The sequence below is a fragment of the Tenrec ecaudatus genome, chromosome 1, assembly GCF_050624435.1.
Source record: "Tenrec ecaudatus isolate mTenEca1 chromosome 1, mTenEca1.hap1, whole genome shotgun sequence".
In the NCBI taxonomy this organism is placed as follows: domain Eukaryota; kingdom Metazoa; phylum Chordata; class Mammalia; order Afrosoricida; family Tenrecidae; genus Tenrec; species Tenrec ecaudatus.
This window is the reverse complement of record NC_134530.1, coordinates 1,687,608-1,699,887: the sequence shown is the minus strand read 5'-3', so window position 1 is coordinate 1,699,887 and position 12,280 is coordinate 1,687,608. Positions and strand designations below refer to the sequence as shown.

General features: G+C 44.3%; 1 protein-coding gene across 1 annotated transcript in view; it reads right to left on the bottom strand.

The window, feature by feature from the left end:
- Window positions 1-1,029: 1,029 nt before the first annotated feature.
- LOC142442885 (uncharacterized) overlaps window positions 1,030-12,280 on the bottom strand; it is a 26,714-nt gene continuing 15,463 nt past the window's right edge. The window contains 4 exon segments of the mRNA XM_075544315.1: window positions 1,030-1,554; window positions 1,556-3,022; window positions 4,511-4,661; window positions 5,529-5,655. Of these exon segments, the coding sequence (XP_075400430.1) occupies window positions 1,497-1,554; window positions 1,556-3,022; window positions 4,511-4,661; window positions 5,529-5,562 (1,710 nt within the window). The 5' untranslated portion in view covers window positions 5,563-5,655 and the 3' untranslated portion in view covers window positions 1,030-1,496.

Here is a 12,280-nt window from a genome sequence, read left to right as displayed (position 1 = left end):
GTGTGTTCGAACTGCTAACATTGCGGTTAGCATCCCTATGTGAAACCCATTATGTCACCAGGGTTCCTCTGAGATTGTGCATGGAAAAATGGGCTCAAACACAGCAATAATTGGGAGTATGGCACAGGATGGAGCCATACTCTCTATGATGCCATAGGGTCAGTGTTGAGTTACTACTCACTTAACAGCACCTAACAGAAACAGAAATTTCAGGGAGCACCTAATACCAAATGTGAAACAATGGGAGCAAACTAAATATTAGAGAGGTTTCAAAATATTTAGTAAAGATGACAGTGATATTAATCATGTTGCTAGGTGCTGTTGAGCCAGTTCCAACTCATAGCCACCCTGTGTAAACAGACAGAACGCAGGCCAGTACTGCACCATCCTCACACTTGTGCTTATGTCCAGCACTGACTGCAGATCCAAGGAAAATAAAATATTTGCAAACCTCAACCCTTCCTCTCTTTATCTCAAACACTGTTTCCAGTCTCACTGGGACAGTTCTTTCCTTTCACGGAGCTGCACTCCAGAGTGAGGGCTGCTGTCTTTGATTTTCATACGCAAGTGCTTTACATACTCTGCTCCCAGCGAGCAGGGCCGTGCCATCTGGCAAGTTGCTAACGAGCCTTCCTCTAATGCTAACGCTGCTTTCTTCCTCAAAGAGCTCAGCTTTTTGAATTATCTGTTCAGCATACAGATCGATAAGTATGTTGAAAAAATACGACCTTGATTGCAAACCCCTTTCCTGATTTTAAATCATGTAGTGTTCTCTGGTTCTGTTCAAAGAACTGCAACGTTTATGGACACGTCCTGTATTCCTAATCTCAGTGTTTTCCAGTTTGTTGTGGAATATTAAACATATGACTAATTATTTACAAGTAGTAAAATGAATAGGCCTAAAATAAGATGAAAGACCAAAGTATCTGCAGTCTCAAAGTATAACCTCGGAGAAGCTAACTACACAGGGTAAAGCATTAACTGTACAGTGATGGAGCACATATGAAAACAAAACAAAGACTCCTCAAACCAGTTACAAAACCAGTGGTTTTAATATATGCAATGTAACATTAGTAAACAGTAAATAACAGAAGCCACATTTTCCCAAGCATATTCCTTGCAGTCTCCTTTATATTAGCCAAAGACTTTATGAAAGGTTTAGATTGGGCTGATAAAATAACACACATTGATGAGCACAGCTTCTTTGTTTAAAGCCAGGCTATTATTTCTTCCAAAGGGAATTGTTGCTCTAATGACCTCTTTGAGATACTATTGTTTACTGATTTAGTGAGAAGCTTAGTTGCTTAATCCTAAATTTTGAAAATTTATGGATTGAATGATAGCATTAGGTAAGAAACACCACACTTTGGGGATGATATTCTTTCCATTGTGAACTTCTTATATGAAGGGGCTTCAAAAAGGCAATGGAAAACGGAATAAAAAGAAAATGGCTATTATCGATGAATTAAAAAACAAAACACCACCTTCATCTTAAGCTAGGTGTGAGGGAAAGCAAAAGCTCTCCCACGTGCTCTACATTTATAAGGCTTCTTCGCTGTACAGTTCTATGTCTGTAGTAAAGGCCGAGGTATGAGTCAATGCTTTCTCGCATTCCTTACATGTATAAATCCTCTCTCCCGTGTGAGTTATACATTCAGTGAGATATGACAGCTGTCTAAAGAACTGACCACATTCCTTACATGCGTAAGGCCTCTCTCTACTGTGAATTCGTTTATGTCTAGTGAGGGAAGACGCGTGAGTAAAGGCTAGCCCACAGTCCTTGCATTCATAGGGCCTCTCTCCAGTGTGTGTCCGAATATGTTTAATGAGGGAGGAGGCTTGACTAAAGGCTTTCCCACATTCCTTACACACGTAGGGCCTCTCTCCACTGTGAGTTCTTATATGCTTAATGAGGGATGAGGCTTGACGAAAGGCTCTCCCACACTCTTTACATTCGTAAGGTCTCTCTCCACTGTGAGTTCTTGAATGCTCAGTGAGGGAGGAAGCATGTGTAAAGGCTTTCCCACATTCCTTACATTTATACGGCCTCTCTCCACTGTGAGTCCTTATGTGCTCAGTGAGGGAAGAGGCATGAATAAAAGCCTTCCCACACTCCTTGCATTTGTACGGCCTCTCTCCACTGTGAGTCCTTATGTGCTCAGTGAGCGTGGAGAGCTGTCTGAATGATTTCCCACACTCCTTACACTCATAAGGCCTAATTCCACTGTGAGTTCTTACGTGTCTGGTGAGGGCTGAGGAATCACTGAAGGCTCTCCCACAGTGCTGACACTCATAGGGCCTCTCTCCACTGTGCGTCCTCAGGTGTCTTGTGAGGGAGGAGGCTTGACTAAAGGCCTTGCCACATTCCTTACACTCATAAGGCCTTTCCCCACTGTGAATTCTTAAATGTTTTGAGAGAACTGAAAGATGCCAAAAGGCTTTCCCGCATTCCTTACATTCAAAAGGTCTCTCTTCGGTGTAAGTTCTGATATGTTTAGTGAGGGATGAGGCCTCACTAAAGGTTTTCTCACATTCGTAAGGTATATGTCTGCTGGGGATTTTTTTATGCAAAATAAGTGATGATGGATCACTGTAAGTCGTACTAGAGTCTTTATATTCATGGCTTCTCACATGTGTCCAAAAGGGGGAGAAACTACAGAAATGTTTCCCACATTCACTACATTCATAGCACTTCTCACCAGTGAGTGTTGTCACAGGATTCTTAAGCATCGAGGCACAAATGATCTCTTCCCCACATACCTTATATTTGTGGGGTTTCTTCCCATTTAGAGTTCTTGTAGGAGTGGTGAGGTGACAGGGACCACTGCAGCCTTCTCCACATGCCTCACACTCACAGGGATTGCATCCAGTGTGCGCTCTGTTGGGATGCTTGAATCCGTACTCACAGCATTCCAAAGGATTTACTTCTGAAGGATTTGTCTGTAGCACAGTACTGTTTGGAATCCAGTTGAAAGTTTTCCCACACGGATTACTTTCAAAGAGGCTCTCTCTTGCATTATTTCTGTTAAAAACAGGCACCTTGGTGTTGGAAACGCGTCTACCCATGTGTCAGCATTCCCACAGTGAGCATGCATGGTCTCTCCTAGGACGTGCCCATGTTTCACTGCTTAAATCACGCACCAGTACTGTTACTCTTCTAAAACACATGGCCTTCTAGAAATTGGGTTTAAGTCAAATATTCCACAAATATTTGATAACTTATTAATGAAATGTGTATGCAAATGCATAATTTATAGCTAAGCATATATCCGTATTGTATCTCTAAATAGAAAGCACTACATAGTTAATAGGTGCCACCGAATGAAAGAATCCCACCTTATGGCATTTCCAGGCACAACAAATGAAACATTGCCTAGACACGCAACATCTTTATATTTGAAGCTATGCTTTCATTCACTGTTGAAGACACTGTGTCCATAAATTCAGTTAAAGATTTTCTGTTTCACTAACTGTCTACTTTACCGAGCATAAACAGAGACATATATGAGGGTAAGCTATAAAGTTCTGCCACAAAATTAGCAGCCTTTATTCAGCAAAAACATGACCATGTGAAACTACTGCTTATTGACACATGCCCTGTGGCAGCTGAGTGATTTTTGTCAACCTGAATTTACATGAAAATGCAGGGTGGTCTCCAATCAGCAAATTGGGTCACAGCCTGATGGCTCCTTGGGGGATGTGCAGGCAGAAATGGGGAACTTACACACACACACACACACACACACACACACACACACACACACACACCGCCCCTTTCCTTTACCTTCCTGCCTGTTGGCACGCCTGACCCTGAGAGTTACACGAGTCTCAAGAGGGCCCTGCTTGCACTGGACTTATGGACCTGAACGGCACCTGGTTGGGATGCCTTCTAAAGATTACTTCTGGATATAAAGCTCTTCCTTGTACACCTATGGGTGTCACTGATTTGTTCCTCTAGATGACTTGCCCTCATACTTCCCACACTGCTTAGCTGTACACACTTTGGAAGGAGAGGCTCCATTTCTCCAGCCTTTCCCTGAAAAACCATGTACCTTTTGATTCATCTCATGTCAGAGTGATAGTTTTGACATTTTCGAGGGACTCTATTCATGTTTTAAAAAAATATTATTTAAGTTTCCAGAACAGTAAGTCTGACGGAGCAAGACCAGGGCTATAGCATGATAGGGTACGGTTTCCTGATAAAATTCTTATGGGATAGAGGAATGAGTAGGTGCAGTGCTGTGATGAGCAACTCCTTGGTACGACTTTCCTGGTCTTTCCTCAACCATGTAGTTCTCCATTAAAACAAGTTCTCCATTAAAAATCAAGTTCAAGACCTTTTGCATAAAATAATCATGTGCCCATATAAACTGGAGCTTTAGTTACAATTTGGACAAACTTAGCTTTGCACATGAACACACACACACACACACACACACACACACGCGCCATGACAAATTTGGACTTTCCCAAGGCACAGTCAGTTTTCTCGTGTATGAATGTCACTCACCTCAAATGGCTCCTCTGGTTTTTATGCTGATCTTCATTGTCACGCGACACAAAGGTTGCTCCCAACTTTGACGACCAGGTGTTATTTCCCATGAATTGTGCCATTTCGTGCTCACTGGATAACTTTTCTTCATCATTAAGGTTTTGTGAGACTGACCCGGTAATTCAAGTTGAGTTTCATAATGGGGGTGGGGTGGGGGAAGAAAGACATTACTAAGGAGTAAAATGCTGTTGTGAACACAGGTGGTTTATCCACGGTGCACTGCTTCAGCGTTTCGGCGATGGTTAAATTGCCATTGAATTGAAAACACATCTAGGAGGACTGAGAGGGAGTGTGGCATCAATAGGTGCAGTTAGGAAGTGGGATGAGCTGACAGAGGGAGGTGTAATTAGGAAGCCAAGAAAAGTAGATGCTGGACACAATACACATGCAACATTGAAAGACTGTGGTGTTCGTGGCCACTGGTGAGAGTGCTGCTAAAGTGGGAACACTAAAGTCAAGTATCTGTGAAGTTGTGTCCTCAAAATCTTGCAAGGTGACAGATCCAAATGTGATTTCTCATCTCTACTGCCCTTGTGGTCTCAGAAAACAAATGGGTATCGCTGATGTGCTCAGGAGAAACGTGTTATCGAGAGGAAGACAGTGCAGAGCAATGAGCATCTCTCTAACGCGAGCCAATACTTTGCTCTAAGGATAGGAGCCATGTGCACACAGTAACGCCGTCTACAGTGTCTCCAAACACAAATCCCTCAGCGCCTCAAAGGGACGCCTGAAGTCAGTGCTTACACTGACCTCACTACGAGTCTCGGGGCCTTTCCTCACAGGAGAAATGAAAACTCACGGCTTTATCACGTAGCGCTTACGTTCATGGGGAAGCTAGGAGATAAAGCTACTGTTGTAGCCCACAGGACCATGCCAGTAGGTTTAACAATACATTCCCTTTCTCAGTCCAAACACTAGAGCAAAATATATGAGCAAGACATTTTGGATAAATGAATGAAAAAAAAGTCCTTCTTACCTACTGAGGTCAGGTTTCTGAAGGTTTCCATCATCACATCTTTGTAGAGTTTTCTCTGAGTAAGATCCAGCAAGGCCCACTCTTCCTGACTAAAGACCACAGCCACATCATCGATGACCACTGAGTCCTAAAACATGACACACGTTCTGATCAACAAGTTATCATGTACTCCAATGTGTTGAAGAACTAAGAATGAAGCTGGCAGTCCTGGGGAGGTGAGAATTTATAAGGATTTGAAACAAGGTTCTGTATTCTACCAAGTCTACTGTAGGGTATGTACACTACCAGCCTCCTCCCTTCATTAATTCACTTCATCACTGACTGCACTGTATTTCACAACATGAAAAAAAACATCTCTCCACTGTTGGACTATAACCAATTAGTTTTACTCTTCATGTAACAAAAGGCCACAAGGAAGAAGCGCACCAGCCCGTGTGATCATGAGGTGTTGATGGGTTAGGTATCAGGAATCTAAAACCCAGAACAAAATCATACCCAATGTGAATGGGGTGGGTGGTGGGGGGCATGGAGTGGAAACCCAATGCCTATCTGTAGACAATTGGACATCCCTCACAGAGGGGTCACAGGGAGGAGATGAGCCAGTCGGGGTGTAGTATAGCACCAATGAAACACACAACTTTCCTTGAGCTCTTTGGTGCTTCCTTCCCCCCACTATCATGACCTCGATTCTACCTTACAAATCAGATTAGACCAGAGCATATACACTGCTACAGATAAAAGCCCACAACACAGGGAATCCAGGATAGATAAACCCATCAGGGCCAACAAGAAGAGTAGAGAGACCAGGAGGATTAGGGGAGAGTGGGGGGAATCTATCAAAAGGATAAATCTATAACCCCCTCCCAGGGGGATGAATAACAGAAAAGTGGGTGAGGGGAGATGGAGGATGATGTAAGGCATGAAAAAAACAATCCATAACGTATCAAGAGTTCGTGAGGGCGGGCGGGCAGGGGAGGGAGGGGGAAGAAATGGGGAGCTGACATCGGGCTCAGGTGGAAAGAGAATACTTTCAAAAATGAATGTACGGATTTGATAAGAGATGGAAGAGCCCCAACAAAAGTATTTAAAACAAACGAACAAAAACCTTAAAGGCAAGACCAGAATAGACGGCAGAAGAGACCTTGGAACTCACTTTTGTATACAGGCTAGCTAAAGCAAGCAGAACAACGTGATAAAAGAGCTCGATAGAAAATTTCAGAGTGACCCGAGATGGTGAAGTAAATTATTATAATGAAATATGCAAACCCGGAGAGGGAAACCCAAAGGGAAAGAACCACCTCTGGATTGCACAAGCTGGGAGAAATGAAGACAGTATTCAGCCCTCCAGCTGCCACACGGGAGGAAGCGTGGGTGAAATAAGCAGCAGCGCTGCCACACGGGAGGAAGCGTGGGTGAAATAAGCAGCAGCGCTGCCACACGGGAGGAAGCGTGGGTGAAATAAGCAGCAGCGCTGCCACCCGGGAGGAAGCGTGGGTGAAATAAGCAGCAGCGCTGCCACACGGGAGGAAGCGTGGGTGAAATAAGCAGCAGCGCTGCCACACGGGAGGAAGCGTGGGTGAAATAAGCAGCAGCGCTGCCACGCGGGAGGAAGCGTGGGTGAAATAAGCAGCAGCGCTGCCACGCGGGAGGAAGCGTGGGTGAAATAAGCAGCAGCGCTGCCACGCGGGAGGAAGCGTGGGTGAAATAAGCAGCAGCGCTGCCACACGGGAGGAAGCGTGGGTGAAATAAGCAGCAGCGCTGCCACGCGGGAGGAAGCGTGGGTGAAATAAGCAGCAGCGCTGCCACGCGGGAGGAAGCGTGGGTGAAATAAGCAGCGGCGCAGGGAGCATCAAAAGAAGGCGGCGCAAACACAGCTCCAGGCGCCATGAAAGCCACTGGCCAACACACACTGTGGTGCCTCAGTTGTCAGCCCCGTTTCTGGGTATTCTTGACCTGCTGATTCTATAAATGGCACCCGTTTCTGAGATACAGACCATTATGCCATATACCACTCTCCACTCTGCTCACACATAAAAAACAAACCAGGATATTTAATGTAGAGTTTAAATTAATATCTTCTATAGGGCAGGGTGGAACCGCCTCTGTGGATTTCTGAGACTGCTGTAACTCTCTGTGGGAGTACAAAGCCTCATCTTTCTCCCTTGGAGAAGCTGGTGGTTTAGAGCTGCTGACCTTGTGGATTGTAGCCCAAAGTGTAGCCACTATGCCACCAGGGCTCCTAAACATGAAGGAGACATATTAAAGATGAAAAGCGTACCAAAGGCACAGACTTCTGATGAAAACTTTCCAGTCATTGGACACGAGAAACTAGAGCTGACGTGGTCTATCCAATATGGATTTTGGAATCAGAGTCCCAAGTAATCCCAGGAACAGTCTTAAAAACCAAGACACTAAGAAAATAATTTTTGTGGTTGGGCTGTGTAATTAGTCAATAGAGCACCATTTTTAGGAGGCAGAACAGGATGAAGAGCCAGCAGTACTGAAGGAAGCTGTCTAAGCTGCACTGGAGTAAAACAAGGCTCTGGGAACTGAGTGAATATCAATCAAAATGTCTGTGCAAGCGGCTGCGGTGCTGGAGTTACTCACATGTCGGGATCTCCCTGGCCAACCTACTGCGTCACCACAAGCTACCAGCCAGTGGACTATGACTCGGAGACCCTACGTAGAACAGAAGGAAACACTGCCGGTCCATTGTCTCAGCCACTGTGCCCGTCCTTCTTGTTGACAGTCTTCCTCTTTTTTGCAGACCCTTGATTTTTCCAAGTCTGATGTCCTTTTCCAGGGGCTGGTCTCTCTTGATACCGGGTTCAGAATGCGCAAGGCAAAGCCGTGCCCTCTTCCACTCTAAGTGGTCTAGGTCTACTTCTTTGAAGACAGGTGGGCTTATTCTTCTGGCAGCCCGCAGCACTTTCAATGCTCTTTGTCACACCCGAATTCAAACGCACCAAGCATTCTGTCTGTGGTTGTCACGCTCACGAGGCAGCTGACAATACCATGTCTTGAGTCAGGCACACCTCCGTGATCAAGGTGAAAGACATCCTTGCTCTTTAGCACTGTAACGAGGTCTTGTGCAGAATTTCCCTAAGCAATGTTCGACGGCTACTTCCATGAGCACTGTTGGCAAATTCTTGACAACCTTAATCTTTTCTCTCCTTTTCATGATACTGTCTATTGATTCATGACACTGTCTATTGATTCAAGGACTTGGCTTTCTTTATACTTAGTTGTAACCTATGTGGATGGCTGCGGTCCATCGGTAAATGCTTCGAGTGCCCCTCACTTTAGCCATCTTGCAGGCTCGTAAGACGTCTTCCTCCAGTCTTGATGCCACGTTCTTCACAGTCCAGCTTCTTGTATTACTTGTTCAGCATAGATGAAATGAGAACAGCGAATGAGTGAAACACGGACGCACAGCTTCCTTGACATTAAACCACGCAATAACCTTCTGTTCTGTTTGATCAACTGTGTCCTAGTTCATGCACTGATTCCACACGAGCAAAATGAAGTTTTGGAATTTCAATTATTCTTAATGCAGCCCATGCTTTTTTAATGATCCACACAGCTGAATGCCTTTGCATAGTCAATAAAGCACAGGTAGACAACTTCTCAGTATTCTCTGCTTTTGGCCAAGATCTATCTGACACCGACAATGACATCACTTGTTCAATGTCCTCTTTCAAACTGAGCTTAAATTTCTGGCAGTACATGTACCGCTGTAAACATTGTTCACAGTAAAATGGTTCTTGCAGGTGATAGAAAGGATACTGTGAGATAATTTCTACATTCTGTTGAGTCACCTTTCTTTGGAATGGGTACAAATGTGAACCTTTTTTTTCTAAATCATTTTACTGGGGCTTATACAACTCTTACCACAATCCATACACAGATCCATTGTGCCAAGCACATTTGCTGCTGTCATCATTTTCAAAACCTTTTCTTTCTACTTGAGCCCTTGGTGTCAGCTCATTTTTTCTTCTTCCTTCTCCCACCATCCCTCTCTCACAAACCCTTGATAATTTATAAATTATTACTTTTTCATGTCTTACACTGACTGATGTCTCCTTTCACCGACTTTTCTGTTGTTTGTCCCCCAGGGAGGGGGTTATATGTAGATCATTGTTATCGGTTCTCTCTTACTCCTCCATCTTCCCCTTCCCCTCCTGGTATTGCTACTCTCATTATTGGTGTTGAGGGGTTTATCTGTCTTGGATTCCCTGTGTTTTCAGCTCTTATCTGTACCAGTGTACATGCTCTGGTCTAGCCAGATTTGTAAGGTAGAATTGGGATCATAATGGGCGGAGGAAGCATTAAAGAACTAGAGAAAAAAATTTATTTTTCATGGGTACTATACTGCACCCTGACTGGCTGGTATCCTCCCAGCGACCCTTATGGAAGACGATGTCCAGTTGCCTACAGATGGGCTTTGGGTCTCCACTCTGCACTCCCCTAATTCATAATGATCTATTTTGTTCTTTGATGCCTGATAACTGATCCTATCAACCTCATGATCACACAGGCTGGTGTGCTGCTTCCTTGTGGGCTTTGTTGCTTCTCAGCTAGAAGGCTGCTTGCTTATCTTCAAGCCATTAGGACCCCAGACGTTGTATCTTTTGATAGCCAAGTACCATCAGTTTTTTTCACCACATTTGCTAATGCACCCGGCTTTGTCTTCAGCGATCATGTCAGGAAGGTGAGCATCATGGAATGCCAGTTTAATAGAACAAAGTGTTCTTGCATTGAGGGGTACTTGATTAGAGGCCCAATGCCCACCTGCTACCTTAATACTGAACCTATAAATATATGCCACATAGATCTATTTCCCTATCATCATATATAAATATACTTACATATGTACAGGCCTGTATTTAGTTCTCTATAAATGTTCTTTGCCTCCTAGTTTTTCCCTCTAGTTCCTTTTATTTTCCTCTTGTTCCACTGTCATGCTCAGCCTTCATTTGGGTTTCAGTAATTTCTCGGTTACATTGCACTTGATCAAGCCCTACCAGGTCTCCTACACCCTCCTCACCATCGATTTTGGATCACTTGTTGTTCCCTTGTCCCTGGGCTGGTTAACACCCATCTTCCCTTCCCTCCCCACCTCCTCCTCTCCCATGTCCCCCCACACACCCCCTGCCTGCCCCCAGAACCATCTGTCCCATTGCTTTCTCCTCCAGATTGTTTATCCATAGGCCTGCAGAGATAATAATATGCACAAAAACAAGACATAACAAAACGAAACAACAGAAAACAAAACAACAAAACCACCACCACCAACAACAAAAAAGAGTTAAACCTATAAATTGTTAAAGGTCTGTTTGTTGAACTTTAGGAGTATTTTCTGGCTGAGTATGATGGGGTGCCCCATCCTGGCCCCAAAGTCAATTTTTTGTATTCCCTGGGGACTTCGCTGCTCTGTTCCCCTTGCTGTTCTGTTGTATGCCCTTAGTGTTTCGCCTCAGTGTGGTGGGGTCAGATCGGGCACAATTGCCACACCGTGTCTCCCCTGCTGTCCCCTGTTGTGTTATGGGTCAGTGAGGGACGTAGTATCTCACAGTGGGGTTGACCCTATGCTCCTCTCTCTGCTCTGAGAGGGGATATTGTGCTCAGGGCTTGGTGGGACAGGATGCGTTCCACTCTTTCTTCCTCCCCCTCCATTTGCTCCCGTGTGCTCTGATCAGATGTGTCCCTCTCCCTTAGCTGTAGCTTCAGTGCTGTCCTCTGAAGTGAATTTTTCTGTGGGGATGGTGGCTGTCCACATAGTTGGGATTAGGGCTGGTCCTTCACAGATATGAATCTTTTGTAGTCAGTTGGCCAAGTATATGTTTCTAAATTTCTTGGCATAGACAAGCAAGTGATTCCAGTGTCTTGTCAGCGTGTTGAAACATTCCCATTGTGACTCCATCAATTCGAGGCGTCTTGTTTATTGCTACTCCTTCAATGTAGCTTGGACTATTTCCTTCACTATCACTGGTTGTTGATCATACGGATATGTACCTTTTGAAATGGTTTTTGGTCTACCAATTCTTTTTGGTACAGTGACTGTGTATTCTTCCTACCTTCTTTGGACACTTCTTGCATGGTTTAAATAATATTTAGCGCAAAGACTCCTTCAGTAAGGCTAGTTTCAAACAACAAAAAAGAATCCCTCAGAATCACACCTTGAGGCTTCAGTTTTTAATTTTCTTCTGGCTGGTATAAGCTAAGTGTGCTCTCTTTTGGCTCTGTAATCCCAGGTCTTTGTATGTTTCATCATAATACGTTGTCTCCTCGAGTTGCTTTTGGAGAGTTTCTGCTCAGCTCTTCCACTCTACATCTCTCCCACTGATCTTCGCTGTTCCATGTTATAGTTCGGAGAACTCTTCTGACATCCACTCGGATCTTTTCTTTCTTTTCCATTGAATGACCTTCTGTCGTCTTCATGTGTGATGTTTTGATGTCATCCCACAGCGCGTCAAGGTCTTCTGGCATTAGTGGTCCAGAAATCAAATCTGTTCTTGAAATTCAGGTGTGATATGCTCAAGGTCGTATTTTGGCTCTTGTGGACTTGTTTTAATTTTTTTCAACTTCAACTTGAAATTACATGAGCAATTGATAGGTGTTCAACACTAGCCTCATTTTGGCTGATGATATTAATCTTCTCTTTTGTTCCTTCCCATAGATGTGGTCAATTTGATTCCTGTGTTCCATCTGCTGAGGCCCATGTATACAGCCTCCATTTATGTTGTTAAAGA